This window comes from Muscardinus avellanarius (assembly GCF_963383645.1).
Source record: "Muscardinus avellanarius genome assembly, chromosome: 5".
NCBI lineage: Eukaryota > Metazoa > Chordata > Mammalia > Rodentia > Gliridae > Muscardinus > Muscardinus avellanarius.
Genome location: NC_137790.1, coordinates 1,909,420 through 1,928,002, shown reverse-complemented (window position 1 = coordinate 1,928,002; position 18,583 = coordinate 1,909,420). Strand labels below are relative to the sequence as shown.

The 18,583-nt window shown below is 54.9% G+C and overlaps 1 protein-coding gene across 1 annotated transcript in view; it reads right to left on the bottom strand.

Moving 5' to 3' along the window:
* Window positions 1–5,844: 5,844 nt before the first annotated feature.
* The window catches only part of TSPEAR (thrombospondin type laminin G domain and EAR repeats), a gene marked incomplete at both ends in the record, with an annotated part of 169,357 nt that continues 156,618 nt past the window's right edge, over window positions 5,845–18,583 (bottom strand). The window contains 3 exons of the mRNA XM_080696039.1: window positions 5,845–6,001; window positions 9,110–9,211; window positions 10,768–10,955. Of these exons, the coding sequence (XP_080552165.1) occupies window positions 5,845–6,001; window positions 9,110–9,211; window positions 10,768–10,955 (447 nt within the window). The remainder of the gene's footprint in view (window positions 6,002–9,109; window positions 9,212–10,767; window positions 10,956–18,583) is intronic.

Genomic DNA, 18,583 nt, shown 5'->3' with positions numbered 1-18,583 from the left:
CTGGGCTACACTCCCAGACCTATTTTTTATATTTTTATTTGGAAACAGGGTGGCTGGCTTTGAACCTGCGCGATCCTTCTGTCTCTGCCTCCCAAGCGCGGGGATTACAAGCGTGCGCCACCACGCCCGGCTTGAAATCCTTTTTGGAGGCAACTTTTTGACAATTAAAATTGTTATTTCTTCCCTAAATGGTGGTTGGTTCTTCCTACTTCTCCTTGGTATTTCCTAGACACATTCCCGTTTCCTCAATTCCCAGTACTAAGGCACACTTAGTACTAAGTACTAAGTACTGCCTTCTCACACTTGTGTAATCTCATGACTGGCCATGTCTGTGTTTCTGCTTTTTAGCTTTACTATTCGGATAGATTATTAACTAGGTTACTTGCAGTAGGCATTTTTCTAATTTGTCAAATTGTGCTCTTTTGTAAATTATCTTTATATAAGTGAACTCTAACACACACACACACACACACGCACACACACACACAAGTTAAGAGTTCAAGGTGTGGTAGTGGTGGGTGCCTATAATCCCAGGATTTGGGAGGTAGAGATAGGAGGATCATAGGTTCTAGGCCAGCCTTAGCAACTTAGCAAGACCCTGTTTCAAAAACAAAAAAAACTAGCCAGGTGTGGTGGGCACACGCTTGTAATCCCAGCACTTGGGAGGCTGAGACAGGAGGATCGCACAGGTTCAAAGCCAGCCTCAGCTACTTAGTGAGGCTCTCAGCAACTTAGTGAGACCCTGTTTCCAAATAAAATATAAAAAAGGTCTGGGAGTATAGCCTGGAGGTAGAAAGCCTTTGGGTTCCACCCCCAGTACCACAAAACAAACAAACAAACAAACAAACAAACAAACAAACAACTAGCCGGATGTGGTGGTGCGCACTTGTAATCCCAGCATTTGGGAGACTGAGACTAGAGGATCTTGGTTTGTGGACAACCTCAGCTACACTGGTTCTTTGAAACTTAGTGAGACCCTGTTTCAAAATAAAGAATCAAAAATAGGGCTGGGGTTGTAGCTCGGACATAGAATGCCCCTGGGTTCCATCTCCAGTTCCACGCACACACACACAAAATTTTTAAAAATTAAAAAAACCCTAAAAGCTGCTAGGGGGCATAGTTTGGAGGTAGAAATGCCCTGGAAAAAGTACTCAAAAAATAATAATGAACGAACACCTATGTACCTACCACAGAAGAACACTTCAGAGCCTCATTCAAAGGCCATTAGGTACTTCAAGACCAAAATAGCAGAGTGCACATTAAACCACACCTGGGCCGCTGAGGTCCAGCGCATCCTCTGCCACACGGCTTCCGGGCCCAGCAGGCTGGGAGACCAGGACTGGAACCAGGCCTCGCCTCCCTTCTGTGCCACTTCCCTCCTGGCCCGCCCCATGGCTTCCTTCCCTGGCACCCTCTGCCCCGGAGTCTCCGCTGTGTGTAACCGCACCAGACACTTCCTATCCGGCCTGGAGGCCTGCCCAGGGGCTCCACTCCCCTGCCGACCTCCTCCAGGTTCTAGGGCAGGTTTCTAGCAGCCGTCCCAGGGAGGCAGGGGCCTTCAGCCTCAAGTGGGTGGGGGAAGGAGCGCGTGAGCCCTTGCCTGCGGGGCCTCTGCACACCAAGGCCAGCATAGGGACCAGGGTGGCCACCTGGTGCAGAGCCCCGTCGTGGGGCCTGGGTGAGGGCACGGGCTGTGCACAGGCTTCAGAGCCCTGAACTACGCCCCCAATGCACTTCTGGGTAAACTGAGGCCTAGGGAAGAAGTTCTCCATAGACTCTGCTCTGCGGCTGTGTGCACTTCCTGCTTGATAAGTCGGGGTCCCTTCCAGACTCTGCCCCACGAGCTGTATCTTGCGAGAGGAGGGCGGCTTCACGAGTAAATCCCACAACCTGAGATGCACACCTTAAAAAGGGAGGTCCCTCCCTTCATCCTCCGGATGGGCCGCGAGTCTCCAGGACCCCCCAGCCCCCCATCCCCGGGAGAACCGTACCATTAAAAAGCGGATTGCACGTGTACTGGACCTCTCTCGTGTTTACATTGTATATGGACTTGCATTTTACTTTGCATAGTGGTGCCGAAACCAGGCGGACTCCTGTCCTTTGATCTGCGCAGCTAAGGACGCACTGCTGCTTTTTATTTTCTTTTACTGAACCGCCTCACCCGCCACTGAGCTACGTTTTCAGCGCTTCCCGCTGCCTCTATGCTTGCAGCTCTCAGCACTCCCCACGCTGGCATCCCGCTCTGCTTCAGCCCGGACTCTACGCGCTACCTGGACCCCGGCAAGTACTCTGACCCTCCCGCCTGCCTGGTCGGACCTGTGGGGCGCACGCCACGTGGCTCAGGCTCAGAGTCTGCCCCACGCGTGGGGCATGAACCAGGTAACCACGCCATTCAACTGGTGGCCATTTTACCCAGGCACATGCTCACTCTGGGAGCGGCCATCTTGAACTCCTCCTTCTAGACTCCTAGCCAATCCTGGGAGCGGCAGCCATCTTATATTCTCATCTGGCCCTGATTCCACCCCATGCTGTGCTCCCGGCTCTGCAGCCTTTCAGCGGCTTACACTGTGGTAAACTTCCCTTGCTTTGGGCAAGCGGGTTCCAGCTTTTAGCCTTCAGAACTTGGGTTCACGGCTGATAATAAATCCAGAATTCTGGTATCCAAGTTTTTGGAAGGCCAGGCCCCCGTACGGTTGTGTAAAAGAAACGGAGACGTCCTTTCTCAAACACAGCCCCATTGTTACCGGATATCAGGCGGGACTTGGGATGCCAAATCCCTGCATTCGTCCTTGCCCGCTGACCAGTCATGGGGGAAGTCAGCCATCAACGATTGACTCGCAGTACACACTAGGCCGTGTTCTGGTTAATCTCCAGACTCTGAGTTTATCTGGGGAACTGTGCCCCAAGAGGCTCATTTTTGTCTGCACAAAGGTCTGGCCGACATATGATTTAGGTAATAATTTTCGATGGCCTGAGATGGGTACGTTGATCTTAGAATGTTGACTGCTCTCAGTAACTTTTGCAAACGGTCTGGTAAATGGCCAGAGGTTCTGTACATACAGGCCTTCCTGTGCCTACGTTCCCAGCTTTCCTCCCTTCCCAGCGCTACTGCCCGAGTCATGCCAGCTGGAGATTCCAGCCAGCTGCAGCCGCCATCTTGGTTGCCACGTGGCAACTCACAGGCGCCACCTGGTGGTCCTTCTGGGCCACAGGCCTGCAATTCTGCTGACTCACAGCAGCCGTTTTGCGAGGACACGTGGATGCCGGAGTCTGACCCGGCCGAGTTACAGGCCCCATTCCCCTCTCTCTTGGCCCTGCTTTGTGAGGTGGCTGGTGCAGAAGCCACGGTCCGTGTCCATGTTCCTTTTTCCCTTCCTGACCTTGCTCAACTTGAAAAGAGACTGGGCTCATTTTCCGCCAATCTCTCCGGTTTTATTAAGGAATTCCAACATATTGTACAAGCATATGATTTAACTTGGTGGGATCGTCATGTCATTTTAACCTCTTCTTTGACTCCAGACAAATGTGATTGTATTCTGAAGGCTGCCAGGGAACAGGCCGGTCAGGCTCACCTAACCAACTCACAGCTCCCTACCGGTACAGCTGCAGTTCCCTCCGAGGACTCCACTGGAATTATAATGGCGAGGAGGGAAAAGAAATGAGAAATCATATGATACAATGCCTTCTTGATGGTTTGCAAGATGCCTCCCATAAGGTGGTTAATTATGATAAGCTTAAGGAGATCACCCAGGGTCCAAACGAAAACCCAGTGGTTTTTCTTAATCGGCTGCGAGAGGCTTTTACCCGCTATACCCTCCTAGATCCATCTTCAGAGGCAAGCTCGGTTGTATTGGCCACCCATTTTATTGGGCAATCAGCCCCTGATATTCGGATAAAATTAAGAAAGGCTGAGGACGGTCCTCAAACTCCTATCTGAGATTTGGTGAACATGGCATTTAAAGTTTTTAATTCCAGAGAGGAGCAGGCGGAAGTGGAGCGTACACTCCGACTTTGCCAGATGGCAGATCTACAGTCCCAAGCCTGGTAGCAGCCCTGAGGCCAGCAGAGGGAGGGCAGCCCTCGGGGCAGTGAGCACCACCTAGGGGAGGATGACAGCAATGACAACCACCTCCAGGAGCCCGTTTCAGGTGTGGATTGAATGGCCACTGGAAAGGCGAGTGCCCTTGGAAAAGCGGTGAGCCCCAGGTGCCTCAATACAGGGGGACCTCCCTCCCGGGCCAGGACCCGTCGCTGGCCCTGCTCGGCCTGGCCGAGGACTGACAGCCTCGACCTCCATCCTCCTTGCTGGCCCAGGGTAACTACAGGCGCAGGGTAAGCCAGTCTCCTCTTTGGTGGCCTGCTCAGCATTTCCATCCTTCCAGGCCCTAGTGTCCCTTCCCAAATCTCGGTCCAGGGGATTGACAGAAAGTTCTCCTGCCCACGCACTACAGGCCCTCCTTTACAGGATAAAATTGCTCTGCCCGAGGCTCAGGCCATATCTAAAAAGGGCTCCGTTACAACAGTCCCACGGCAAATTATCTTGCACAGTGTTGGGGCCTACTAAGCTTCATTTTTCTCAGCATACTCTCTTTGATGTTTATATTTTAGCAGGTCCATTTGTTTACATACTACGGTGCTCTCCCTCTTCGGATGCCAAACTGCCAAAGGTATTAAACCTCTGACATCCATTACTGATGCTCCTGACTCAATAGCATGTTTTCATTTGGCCAGACGGACCCAAACCCACTCACTGCTGAAGAGTGGCAGGTGTTTCTCTCAGGAAAATGCTGCTATTAATGACTCTGGGCTAATGGAAAACTGCTAAAGGGGCCGTGTATGTCTTCCTCAGGGAAAATGCTGCTATCGTATTAATAAATCTAGTGATAATCTACCTCATATAAAAGGGATCCTGCCCAACCTGGGATCCACTCTCACGATTCGTTTTTACTTTAATAGCCCATTGCCTGTTAAAGTCTCCTCGAACGCACATCACCGAGCTGTCCAGGGTAATCTCCAACTCTCTCTGCAGCCACACTCCCCCCTGCCCACTTCTGGAGGACCCGACCTCTCCCGGCCAGGGGGCCCCGTACGACACCCCTTGACAGCCCGAAGCAGCTTGAGAGTCGAAACTTCGCCCATTATCACCAAAAGGCCGGGATGATAAGTCGGGGTCCCTTCCAGACTCTGCCCCACGAGCTGTATCTCGCGAGAGAAGGGCGGCCTCATGAGTAAATCCCACCCCCGAGATGCATACCTTAAAAAGGGAGGTCCCTCCCTTCCAGCTTCCGGATGGGCTGCGAGTCTCCAGGACCGCTCAGCCCCCCATCCCCGGGAGAACCGTACCATTAAAAAGCTGACTGCACGTGTACTGGACCTCTCTCGTGTTTTTACATTGGACATGGACTTGCATTTTACTTTACACCACTGAGAGTCAAGTCCCCAAAAGCAACACAAAGACTTCTCTGTGCTTTTTGTAAAGAGCAATATAAATATATTTCCACATAGATAAACACAATAAATAGGTGGCAGTCCCTGCATGGGGGCCGGCACCTGACAGGCGCGGCCTGGAGGCTGAGGGCTGGGGACGGCCCCGCTGGGTTTGAGGTAAAATTCGGTAGAAACCTTTCCTTGAAGACCAGGAACAGGCTGGGAGCACCTTGGGCTTCCTGGGCCTCAGCCTGAGGACCCGCGTCACCGTCACCCGGGCATGAGAGGCGCTTGGCAGAGCTGCAGCTTCAGCAGGGCCCTCAGTGGTGGCGCAGAGCCCGGCCAGGAGGGCCAAGAGGTGGGCAGACATCCCCGCCTGCCACCCGGGTCCTGGCGCCCTGCTCGTGGCGGCCCTCTTCAGCCCGTAGTCCTCAGCCGCAGGACCCGGGAGAGGGGCTCCTTGGCACTGGAGTAGATGAGGTAGGAGCCTGCCGTGGTGTTGAAGGCCTCCCAGTCCCTGCAGCCGAAGGTGGGGAGGCTGTGCACAGCCACGAAGCCCTCGTAGCCCTGCCACCTGTGGGGAGAGACCACGGGCCTGGAGGGCGGCTTCCCATGGCCACGAGCCGCCATGGGCTGGTGCCACCCAGGCCTCCCGGGCTCCACCCTCCTGAGAGCTGGGCTGGAGGTGCTTCCAGGGAAAGCTGCCCCCAGCAGCCCCCAGCTCCCTCATATCCACCCAGGTTCTGGCCCTGGGCACCCTGGATGCCTGGAAGGAGGGCCCAGAATCCTGGAAGTTCCAGGGGTTGAACTGCAGGGTCAGCCTTGAAACACACCACATGTGGGCACAGCCCCTTGGCATTCAGCCACAGGAGCTATGCATGCACCCAGCTCTGCTCCCCACACCAGGAAGCTTCTGCTGGGGCATCGGCAGGTTCTAGAAGCTTCTGCTGGCATGTAAACAGGTTCTAGAATCTTCTGCTGGGATGTCAGCAGGTTCTAGAAGCTTCTGCTGGGATGTCAGCAGGTTCTAGAAGCTTCTGCTGGGGTTTCGGCAGGTTCTAGGGACACCATAAGTGGTTTCATTTTCCTAGGGTGGAGTACCCAGGCTGGTGCCTGGACCCAAGGACACAAGTGGCTTTAAGTATCTTTTCAAGATTTCTTTTCAGAAAGGCAGTGGTGAGCCGGTTCCCAGCTGTGACTCCTCATTGTCCATCTTCAAAGCTGACTGGCGGGAAAGGGGTCATGGCTGCGCTTTGAGGCAAACCACTTCTAGCGCAATAATTTACATTTTCCACTTTCCCCCTCAGACTTTTGCTGTTCAGATCCTTTACTCATTTTCCCAAATTTAAAGCTGCCTTTTATTAATCTGCAGGTCATTCTTTCTTATCATTTGTGTGGTGAGTGGCTTATCTTTTGATTTTGAATAGGATGTCTTTTTTCACGTGAAGCTTTTAAGTTTAAGTAGTCAGACCTGGTGTCCTCCCCAGCCAGCTTTTCTTGTTGTTGTTGTTTAAATTTTGAAACAAGGTTTGCTAAGTTGCTTAGGCTGTCCTCAAACCTGCAATCCTCCTGTTATAGCCTTCCAAGTCCTGGAATGACAGGTGTGTGCCACCACGCCTGGCTTATTGTTGAACTTTTAACATATGGATTTCTAACCCACATGAAATTTATTTTGTATGGGGATACAATGTAGTGGCATGGCTTTGTTTTCTTTCAAATAGATAAAATCATTGTATTAAATAAAGCATCTTTTTTGCTCACTTTAAATACATTTACCTGAGCTGGGCGTGGTGGCACACATTTGTAATCCCAGTACTTGGGAGGCTGAGACAGGAGATCACAGCTTGCAAACAGCCTCAGCCGTCTTAGTGAGGCCCTCTGCAACTTACTGAGACCTCGTTTCAAAACAAAGAATAATAAGCAGAGCTGGGGGTGCAGCTCAGAGGAAATAATGTCCCTGGGCTCCATCCCAGTACCACCCAAAATACATTTACCACATTAAGTGATCATGAGTCATTGGCGCTTATGGACTGTATTCTATTCCATCTATCTATTGAAAAATCGGCATTTGTTTATTGATTTTGCAGTGCTGGGGCTCAATCCAGGGTATCAGACCCGGTAGACAAGTGCTCTAGCACTGAGCTACATCCCCACCCAACCACCTGTGCAATTATTTTTAGCAAAAAGTCACTCCACTTTATTTATATACTGATAGGTTTAGTATTCACTATTCTTTCTTTTCAAATATTTTTTGGCCATCTTTAAAAATTTATTCTTCGACATGCATTTTAAAATGACTATCATGTTGGAAAGTCTATAGAAAAAATTGAAATTCTAAATAAAACTGAAGATTTTTCTAGTAAAATACAGATGCTCAAAACTATTTAAAGAGAGATGAAGACCTAGATATACCAATAAGCATGGGAAAGACTAGGAACGTTGTCTATGAGATACTATTTAAAAAGCACCAGGCCTATACTTTTTAAATTGTGTGTGTGTGTGTGTGTGTGGACACACACATATATATGTTATTTCGTGGTACTGGGGATAGAATCATAGAATCCAGGGGCATTCTACCTCCGAGCCATACCCACAGACCTCTTTTTTATTCTTTATTTTGAAAGAGGGTCTAAGTAAATTGTGGAGGGCCTAGGTAGCTGAGGTTGGCCACGACCCTCCCGTCTCGGCCTCCCACGCCCTGGACTGTAAGCATGCTGCATGGTTTATAAATGACTTTGATCTAGTTACAAAACAGGTAAGTCTGTTATTCAAATGGTTCTGACTCTCAGGATAGTGAAAAACTGCAGTGTGTATTTATGAAGTGTGCTGATGTTTAATTAGATAAAAGTAAGTCCCCAATGAAAACCACGGACCAACCTGTAAATAACACTGCTTAACGAGTTTCCACTTTCTATTATGGGTGCGTAAAGAAAATGGAACCCCACATGAGACAGTTATACATCACCATCCAACGAGGAAAGCTCTGTATAAACCATCACGCCAGCAGACGCGTGGAAGCCCATGCCTCGTGCTAACACCATCTCAGAAAGTCCTGAGCACGCCCCAGCCTGCCCCACAGGCCCAGGCAGCACCCTCCCAGCCGGCCACAGAGTAGGACTCTGGCTGCTACCGCCACTATCCAAGAAGGTTCTGGAATGTTTAGAGAGCTAAGGATTTACCTAGCTAAGAGCCATACAAGTACTAGAAACCAAGAGGCAAAGGTGCCTTTATTCTCAGATGTAATTATATTCCTAAGTCCCATGAGACTCCTAAAAATCTTGAAAGACTTGAGAGAATTTGTTCAGGTGGCTAGATGCATAAATCGGTAGGCAACTGGGAATGGACATTAAAACCTCGATCCTTTTACTTACAATGGTTGAAAACCAGGAAAAAAATGTAAGGAGAAAGCCATGGTGTCCACAGAAGGAAACAGGACCTCCAGGGCTCCCAGGTCAGCCCTCACTCGGGGTGTCTCCGGCTGCCAGTCAGTACTGGGGACCCCTGGCTGAGCCGCTGGGCACGGTGGGGACAGCCCGGCTCTGGGGGAGACCTTCGCTGGGCCGAGCCTGGGGAAGTGTTATCTTGGCCACGCCCTGACCCGCTCTGTGGTCGACCGCCTGCCAGGGAAGTGAGCCCCAGGCAGCCCAGGTGGGCAGGAGGGACGCAGCCGGCAGCTCCTTACCTGTAAATAATACTGTTTACTGAGAAGGAGGTTCCATTGAAGGAGTTCGCGACCACCAGGAAGTAATCTTCTCCCACGGAGAAGAACTCCCAGTCCAGGGCACTGCAGGGACAGTGAGCCGGTGTGAGGGCACGCGAGGCCAGCTGGGAGCCGGCCGGGCTCCAGGCCCGCCACCGCCGGAGGAACGTGCTTCCTCCTGGGGTCACCGTCTCGGTGGCGCAGCCCCAAGCTGTCCTCCAGACCTCAGCTGAAGAGCCTCCTCAAGCTCCCTCTCCCGGCAGCTGCTGTGAATGGTGTGGGGAGTGGACGCACTGGCTGTGCCCACCTCTCTCCTGTGGCCACCGCGGCCCAGGGCCCCCGGGCAGCGAGTTTCTGGCTCCCAGCCAGGGGCACAAGCAGCACTTTTTCTGGTTTTCTGGTCTGAGGGCAATTTTTCCTTTTATTTTTTTGTAGTTTTAAAACAATATGAAGCCGGGCATGGTGACACACACTTGTCATCCCAGCATTCGGGAGGCTGAGACCAGAGGATTGCGGTTTGCAGACAGCCTCAGCTACTTAGTGAGGCCCTCTGCATCTCAGTGAGACCCTGTTCCAAAATAAAGAATAAGAAATAGGGCAGGGGGTATAGCTCAGAGGTCGAATGCCTCTGGGTTCCATCCCCAGACCCGCAAAAACAACAACAACAACACCAACACAACAACAATACGAGATGGTAACAAGTAAGTTGCGTGATTTGGAAGTAGTGGGGCAGGAGTAGAGAGCCCCTCTGTGCCCACACCCCTGGCTGCCCGTTTCTAGGGTGGCTGTCCATGGGTGCCCCTGCAGCGTGCTCTCTGCATCTGATTTTTATCACGGTGGTAGGGGATGTACGCACACCATGAGTGCTTCACTTGTGTTGGTCACGCGAGCCCATGGCTCCTCACCCCACCTCTCCCCTGCGGCAGCGCCATCTTTTCCCTGCCGGGTCTGAGTTCTTGTATCTCCCAGGCTGAGACTGGTGCCTGGAACTCAGGAGGGGCCGGGGAGGTGTACTGAATCAACTCAGGAATGACTAACCCGGCCAGGAGCCTGGGGGAGCGCCTGCTCCACCGTGGGCTGACCTTGATAGGTTCTGGTCTGCAACTTAACCTACGAAGCCCCCACCCTGGGATCTGAATCATGAGACGCTGCTGGATTTCCCTCCACAGACTTCGATGCTCTCTCAGTGAAGGCCCGTGTGTGTGAGGCTCCCCGGAGCCCTGTGTGCACCTACCTAAGTCCTACAGGGCGGGGCAGGCTGACCGGAGTCCCATGGTGCACAGAGCCCCTCCCCGCTCCCCAGCCCCTCTCCTGCCTCCACACACCAGCCTCTGCGCTAGGCGGTAGGGAGGGTGAGGATGCTGGAGTAATTTGGGTCACCTGCAGCGGTGGCCAGTGTGGGAGCTCCAGAACCCCCCCCCCCCCGAGGCCCTGGACCTCATGCTTGCCTCAGGTCACCAGGACAGCCATTTCTCCTGGTAGAACTGCGCTGTGTCCTCTACGGGAGCGCTCACACCTGCCCGGCCTCCACGCCTGCCCGGCCTCCTCCCCAGGGTGGAAGGCAGCAGAGACCGCAAGCTCAGCGCACAGGGCCAGGGGAGGCCTGCGGGCTCTGGCCAGCCTCGGGGGAGACCCCATACCTGCAGGTGGGGATGTCCTGGAACTTGACAAAGGTCTGTGCGGTGAAGTTCAGCTCGTAGATGACGGAGTTGATGACGTAGGAGTCATTCTGCAGCCGCAGCGCCGCGTCGTAGCTGTGGCTGTTGGCCACGGCGAGGAAGACCCTGTCCCCAATGTGGAAGACCTCCCAGTCTGTAGCACCGAATGTCTAGGAGGGAGTGAGGATGGAAAGGCTGGTGGGCGCGGCCCCAAGGCCACACTCACACCGCGCCTGTCTGAAGCGCCTGTCAGAGCCCGTGTCTGTGTCTCCTAACGTCCCTAAGGGAGAGGACAGCAAAACACCGCGCCCCTGAATGCACCTTTATGTTCCCCGCGGCTGCCACCGATCTCGCGTAAACCCACCGCAGTCACGAGTTCTGGGTCCAGGCACCTTCTCTCCTGGGCTCCGGCCTGCAACCTGCCGCCCTGCCCAGCACACCTGGGCTGTGGATGACAGCAGCCCCTCCTGCAGGTCCCAGGGCTGCCCGCCCACAGGTCTGTTACTGTAGCAGCTCCTCCGGGAGCCCTCCCCGATCCCTCCACTCCTGGCTCTGAATGCAGAAGCCCCACCAAGGACCCTCTCCTGCTTCATCCTGCCGTCCCCGGCCACGGGGTCTGTGTGCCACGCCACAGTCCCCCTCAAGGGCATGGGGGCGACGGGGCCTTCGCCACCCATCTCAGGCCGTGGGGCTGATTCCACATGGGGTCAGGAGAGGAGGGAGGTGTGTGTGGATGAGGGCTGTGAAAAGGGGGTTGGAGGAATCTGACCCCGGCCCGGATCTGAGCCCCACAGAGGGAGGGTGGACAGGAGGTATTTTGTTCAGAACATGCTGTGGCTGCCAGGCACTGCCCAGGAAGGCGGTCAGTGCAGTGGAGAGTGTGTGCATGCTCCTGGGGGTCCTGGACCACAGCCCCAGGGCTCTGCGGGCCCGGCTCCACCCTTAGCAGGAGGGGTAAGCAGACGAGCTGCGGAAACTGGACACTGAGCAGACACGGACCGAAACTACTGCCATCTGTGCCTCTAGGCTTCCCGCTTCTGGGACTTGTGGGGGCACTTGTGTTGGACTGAACCCCTCCAGATGACGACAGCTGAGGCCTCTGCAAGAGGTCCTTAAGAGGTCACCCTGCCCAAGACTCTGCAGGGCCGCCCAGGGCAGGCAGGCGCTGGGGCCCACCCTTGAAGGAGAAGCTGCACTTTTTACAGCCACACTGAACCCCGCACATGACTGCACCCGGGGGCCCACCGGGACGCACAGAGGCTGCAGTCTGGTTGGCCAGAGGAGTCAGAGGTGGCGGTCAGGACTCCTGAGTGGCCTGAGGTTCCTAGAAAGGAGAGAGCCCTGGGGGAGGGTCCTAACATCCCCCAGCTTCTCCCATGTCTGTGTCCCAAACTGCACTTGACTCAAAATCCAGAGGCCCCCAGATGACATCAGCGGGGGCTGGAGGGACCAGCTGAGCCCTCACAGCTGCCCAGAGGTGGAGGCTGAGCCAGGCCTGAGCTGTGCATGATAGAGGAACTCAGAAAACACTGGCGCTGGCCATGATGGCATGCACCGAATCCCAGACTTGGCCACCTGAGGCAGGAGGCTCGCAGACGCTAGGCCAGCCTCAGCACCTTAGTGAGGTTCTGCTTCAAAATAAAAAATAAAAAGGCTGAAGGTATAGCTCAGAGTTAGAACGCCCCTGGGTTCAATCCCTAGCACCAAAAAAGAAAAGGCTATTTACTTATTTATTGTGGTGTTGGGGAGGGACATTCTACCTCCAAGCTACACCCCCAGCCCTATTTTTTATTCTTTATTTTGGAACAGGGTCTTACTGAGTTGCAAAGGGCCTCACTAAGTACCTGAGGCTGGCCACGAACCCTGATCCTACTGTCTCAGCCTCCCAAATGCTAGCCAATAGAATAGGTGTTTTAAAGCCAGACATGGTGGTGCACACTTGTAATCTCAGTACTTGGGAGGCTGAGACTGGAGGACTGCATATTTGAAGGCAGCCTCAGCAGCTTACTGAGGCTCTTAGCAACTCAGTGAGCCCCTGTTTCCAAATAAAATATAAAACAGGTCTGGGGGTGTAGCCCAGAAGTACAAGGCCCCTGGGTTCTACCTCCAGTACCACAAAAAAAAAAAAAAAAAAAAAGGCTTTTTGGACTCCCACTGATGCAAAAGTGGGGCTGACTCCAGGAAGGACACTGTCCCAGAACAAGAGGCCTCTCTAAGGACCAAGGCAGAACTAAATTAGATACATCCAAGCAAAGCCTAAAGCCAGGCTCCGGAGGCCAGGGCGCACAACCAGCAATTCACAATTTTGCTAGAATAATATTCAACACTCCTTAGAGGAAGAAAACAGAGTCTACGGTCCCCACGTACAGCGTCATGTCTAGTACACAGGCAGCCAGCGCTCCGCATGAGGAAGCAGACAGGTGTGAGCCTGATCAGGACGCAAAACAGAGAATAGGAACAGACAGGCGGTGCAATCTTGGAGCTGCAGACAAACACTTTACAGTAACGAGGATAAGAATCCACCGCAGCACCCAACTATAGGAGAGACCTTAGGGGAGCTAGGAACCCAGAGAGGAGCCAAGTGGGAATTCTGTAACCTAAGTGCATGGGAGCCCCGTCCGTAACTTTACTGGACAGGATTAAAAGCTATGTGGATGCTGGGCGCGGTGGCGCACGCTGCTAATCCCCACGCTCGGGAGGCGGAGACAGAAGGATCGCGCAGGTTCGAAGCCAGCCTCAGCGACTTAGTGAGACCCTGTTTCCAAATAAAATATAAAATAGATCCGGGAGTGTAGCCCAGAGGTAGAAGGGTTCCCCAGTAACACACACACACACACACACACACACACACACACACACACACACACACAAAGGGCTATGAGGACAACTGGAGGAATGAGCAAACCGGAGGAATCTGTAGACGTGCTCTACCCTATGGCGCACAAAGGACAGACAGGGCCGTCAAATGAGCAGCCCCGGCCACCGTGGACGATACACGTGGTCCCCGTGCACCCCTGGAGCCACCGGAAGACGGGAACAAAACACAGCGGGCAGCAGACAATGTAAATACACGATGAATAAAATTTTTCCAAATTTGATGAAAATCATTAAACCACAGATCCAAGAACATCAGAGACTCTATCCAGGACAAATACACAAAGCCAGAAGGGAAAAAAGAAGCGCTCGTTCAGTAATGGGCAAGTGACGTCCAGCTCCTGGTCGGAAGCAGCTGACGCTCCGAGCCACCAGAGACAGCTTGGACGTAACCGACAGAATGGAGTGCCAGCCTACACTCCCACAACCCACGAAAGCGCCCTCAGGAGTGAGGGGAGGACAAGTGGCTCCAGGTGAAAGGCAGGTGCGTCGCCAGCAGGCCCGTCCTAGGACTCAGGAAGAACAATGACACCAGCTGGGGATTATAATCTGCAGCGTGAAGACAGGCTCTGGAAATGTGAATGTGTGGATACAAAGATAGAAGTCTGTTTAAAGCAAAGTCTAGACGTTTCCCTCTAGGTCCACACAGGGAGGGCTCAGAGAGGCTGGTTCCTACTCATGGAAGCCATCCCCAGAGGGCAGGGACTGTCTTGTCTTAAATCCCCCGATGCTGGCCAGGCCGCAGCAGAGATTAGGCGCTTGGTGTATACAGGTAGGAAGAAATCTCCCCGCGAGGCTCAGCAGTGGGCGCCTCAGCCTTTACAGGGTGTGTTACGGGGAAGGAACATGCATAAATATGGAAGATAGCGGAGGGGGGCAGACAGGGTTCCTTCACCCCAAGGGGTGGTGGTGAAGAGGGTGACAGGAAGGCCTGAGCAGGTAAGCGTATTCCTGGCTGTGCCCACAGGGTTTTCTAGAAGAGAGAGCATTGGAGTAGGTGGACCGAGTCAAGACGCCCTCACCAGGTGGGGTGGCCTCACCAGGCCCGGGGCCAGAACAGAACACAAAGCTGGGTGGAAGAAACGGCGCCCTGCTGGAGCTGCCACCGCCCAGCGCTCCCGTCCAGTACTGAAGGCCGTCGCTCCTGGGCCTCCGGCTTGCGCGCCGCAGACTGGGGGACTTCTCGGTGCCCACCACCACATGGGCCCACGCCTGCCACGTATCTCTAGACCATCTTGGTTTGTTTCTCTGGAGAACCCAGACTAGCTCAAATGGAGACTTTCACATCTGCCAGCTGCCTGGGAAGTTGGAAGGGGCTGATGATATTCAGAAATGTAATTAGGTGGCCGTGTCTTGCAGCCACTTCCCAGGCAAACACAATGTATATTTGGGATAGTTTAGGCCACCATTGTGTGTGTGTGTGTGTGTGTGTGTGTGTGTGTGTGTGTGTGTAGTATTGGGGATTGAACCCAGGGTTATTCTACCTCCAACCCTATTTTATTTTTATTTTGAAATGGGGTCTTGTTAAGTTGGAAAGTCTCACTACTTGCTGAGGCTGTCCTTGAACGTGCAATCCTTCTGTCTCAGCCTCCCAAATTCTGGGATTGTGTGGTGAGCTAGAGCCGGCCGCCATGCCCGGCTCTAAGCCAGCATTTAGAGGCTCATTTCTTGGCTCTGTGGCCACTTTGGGGTGTGAGGCAGGAACTCGCCTCCTACCCATGCGAGGACATTCTCCCTGGGATACCGTGTGCCCTGCAGAGGGGCCCTCTGTGTCAGAGCACGCCTGCCTCCCCAGGGCTCAGGACAATGCTCAGGGGCAGCTTCTACCTAGATCCCCATTGTAGGGAGGTGACGGAGCCAGGCGCAGGGAGTGGACCACCCATTCTCCAGGCTCTGGATCCAGCTGCTTGCTGGGAGACCCTGTGTACCCATGAGGCAGGTCATGGGGCTGTCCCAGCCTGTCCTGGCTTGGGATGGAGTCCAGTTCTGCTTTAGCAATGGCCCTCAGGTAAGCCAACTGCATCTCCTCCTGGCCTCACCACACCCAGGAGTCTCCTGCCTGAGGCTCCTGTCACTCAGACCACGTGGGAAGCAGCTCGGAGCCCCGCGTGGCAGGTGGACTCTTCTCTTTACCCCAGGGCCTTTCAACCTGCCCCTCCACTAGGTCAGCTGATCTTCCTCACCTGCAAAAGCAGCACCACGCCGCCCGGGTGTCCCCAGCCCCCTCCCCCTCCAGGGCCAGCAGGCTGCACCCTGGGCACCAAATGTAAAACATTCTCTCCATGGGCAGCAGAGGGCGCCACCACCCAAGCCCCGGCCTGGACGGTGGCTGACATTGGGCTGGCCCTCACAGAAGCTGCCTGCGCAGGAAGCTGCGGAAGGATCCAGACAGCCCGAGCAGGCTGTGCAGGAGACGAACCAGGACACTGACAAGGACCAGGACACGGACCAGGACCAGGACACGGACCAGGACCAGGACCAGGACACGGACCAGGACCAGGACACGGACCAGGACCAGGACCAGGACACGGACCAGGACCAGGACACAACCAGGACCAGGACACAGACCAGGACCAAGACACGGACCAGGGCCAGGACACGGACCAGAACATGGACCAGGACCAGGACACGGACCAGGACCAGGACACGGACCAGGACCAAGACACGGACCAGGGCCAGGACCAGGACACGGACCAGGACCAGGACACGGACCAGGACCAGGACACAGACCAGGACCAAGACACGGACCAGGGCCAGGACCAGGACCAGGACATGGACCAGGACCAGGACACGGACCAGGACTAGGACCAGGACACGGACCAAGACCAGGACACGGGCCAGGGCCAGGACACGGACCAGGACCAGGACCAGGACATGGACCAAGATACGCACCAGGGCCAGGACCAGGACCAGGACCAGGACATGGACCAGGACACAGACCAGGACCAGGACCAGGACACGGACCAGGACCAGGACCAGGACCAGGACTAGGACACGGACCAGGACCAGGACCAGGACCAGGACCAGGACCAGGACCAGGACACGGACCAAGACCAGGACACGGGCCAGGGCCAGGACACGGACCAGGACCAGGACCAGGACATGGACCAAGATACGCACCAGGGCCAGGACCAGGACCAGGACCAGGACCAGGACATGGACCAGGACACAGACCAGGACCAGGACCAGGACACGGACCAGGACCAGGACCAGGACCAGGACTAGGACATGGACCAGGACCAGGACCAGGACCAGGACTAGGACATGGACCAGGACCAGGACATGGACCAGGACTAGGAGTAGGACACAGATCAGGACCAGGACACGGGCCAGGACCAGGACCTTGGCAGTTGCTGAACCCTCCACAAGGCGAGCAGCTGGCTGAGGCTTCCTGCATCAACCCTCCTCTCCTCTCTGCTGGGGCATCACCTCCTGGACCGCCCTACACCCTCCAAGTAGGGCCTGCAGGACCCTCTCCACACCTGCCCACGGCTGTCCCACGGAGCATGAACATGAAGCCTGGGTGGCACTACCTGCCAGTCCTCCCACTCCACAGGAGACAGGACAAAGGACGCTGAATCATCAGCTCCTTCCAAGTTGCACAAGGAGACTGAGGCAGAGGACAGGCACTACTGGACACGCGGCTGCGCACAGGCTTGCACACATGTGCACACCCATGGCCGTGTCTGCATATGTGCACACACAGGAAATGACATGTGCATATATGGGAACACACATGTGCACATGGACATGTACAGGCACACACATCTTTAGACATGAAGGCACATGTGGACACATGTGTGCATGCCTGCATGTACATGCAGATACATATCCCATGCTCGGATGCACAATGCACATGTGTGCACATGTGTGAGCAGGCACTGTGCACAGTAACACGTGTACACAATGCCTGTGCACAGCACACCCTGCGTGATAGCCCTGCTCACCCACACGGTGTAGCTCTCCCCAGCTGCAGGCTGCCTTCCCACTCTGGGCCCTGGCTTCTTGCCCGGCAGTGTCCATGCAGGTCCTGCACGGCCCTGGCTTCCTGCCCGGCAGTGTCTATGCAGGTCCTGCACGGCCCTGGCTTCCTACCCGGAGGTGTCCATGAAGGTCCTGCATGGCCCTGGCTTCCTGCCTGGCAGTGTCCATACAGGTCCTGCATGGCCCTAGCTTCTTGCCCGGAGGTGTCCATGCAAGTCCTGCGTGGACTCCTGAAAGGCCCTGGAGTGGCTGCCTGGACACTCCTGCCTTGTGTATGCAGTGCTAACCACACTGGTGCTACCAGGGGCTGACCTCACGGTGGGGAGGTGCCCAGAGCCAGGGCCTCCCTGGGCCTGGGAGCACAGCAGAGTTGAGGCTGTGTGGAGGGGGGCCGCGGGGGCCAGGGCAGGGAGTAGGGTCAGGAGAGATAGGACCTGAGCTCCATGCAGGCATGCTGGGCAACAGACGGAGAGCTGGGGCCTGGTTGGGGCTCTGGGAGCTGGAGGAGGCTTCTAAGCAGGGAGGTGTGTCCAGAGGTGTGCAGGAGACTGAAGCCCAGGAGCTCAGAGGGTGTCAGGGGAGAGGCGGGAGGCGTCACAGTCCACCCCGGGGCAGGGTAGAGACGGGGCCTCTGGACACCCTCAGAGAACCTGGCACGTTCCTAGGGCACAGGGGCCCTGGGGGTGCCACCCCCCCCAGCCAGGGTCAGGATGCCTGACGTAGCAAATACAGCCCCTCCCTCTGCATTTAGATAAACAGTGAACAGTTTCCTGGTCTATGTGTAGCCACGAAATACTTGGTACACGTTTTTATGAAGAGAATTACTCATTTTTTATATGAAACCCAGGCTGAGCAGTGCCTGGGACTGGGCTAGTCGCTGGGAGGGGTGCTGCACGCACCCACCACTCTCCCCTACATGAGCACGCAGCAGAGGCCCGCA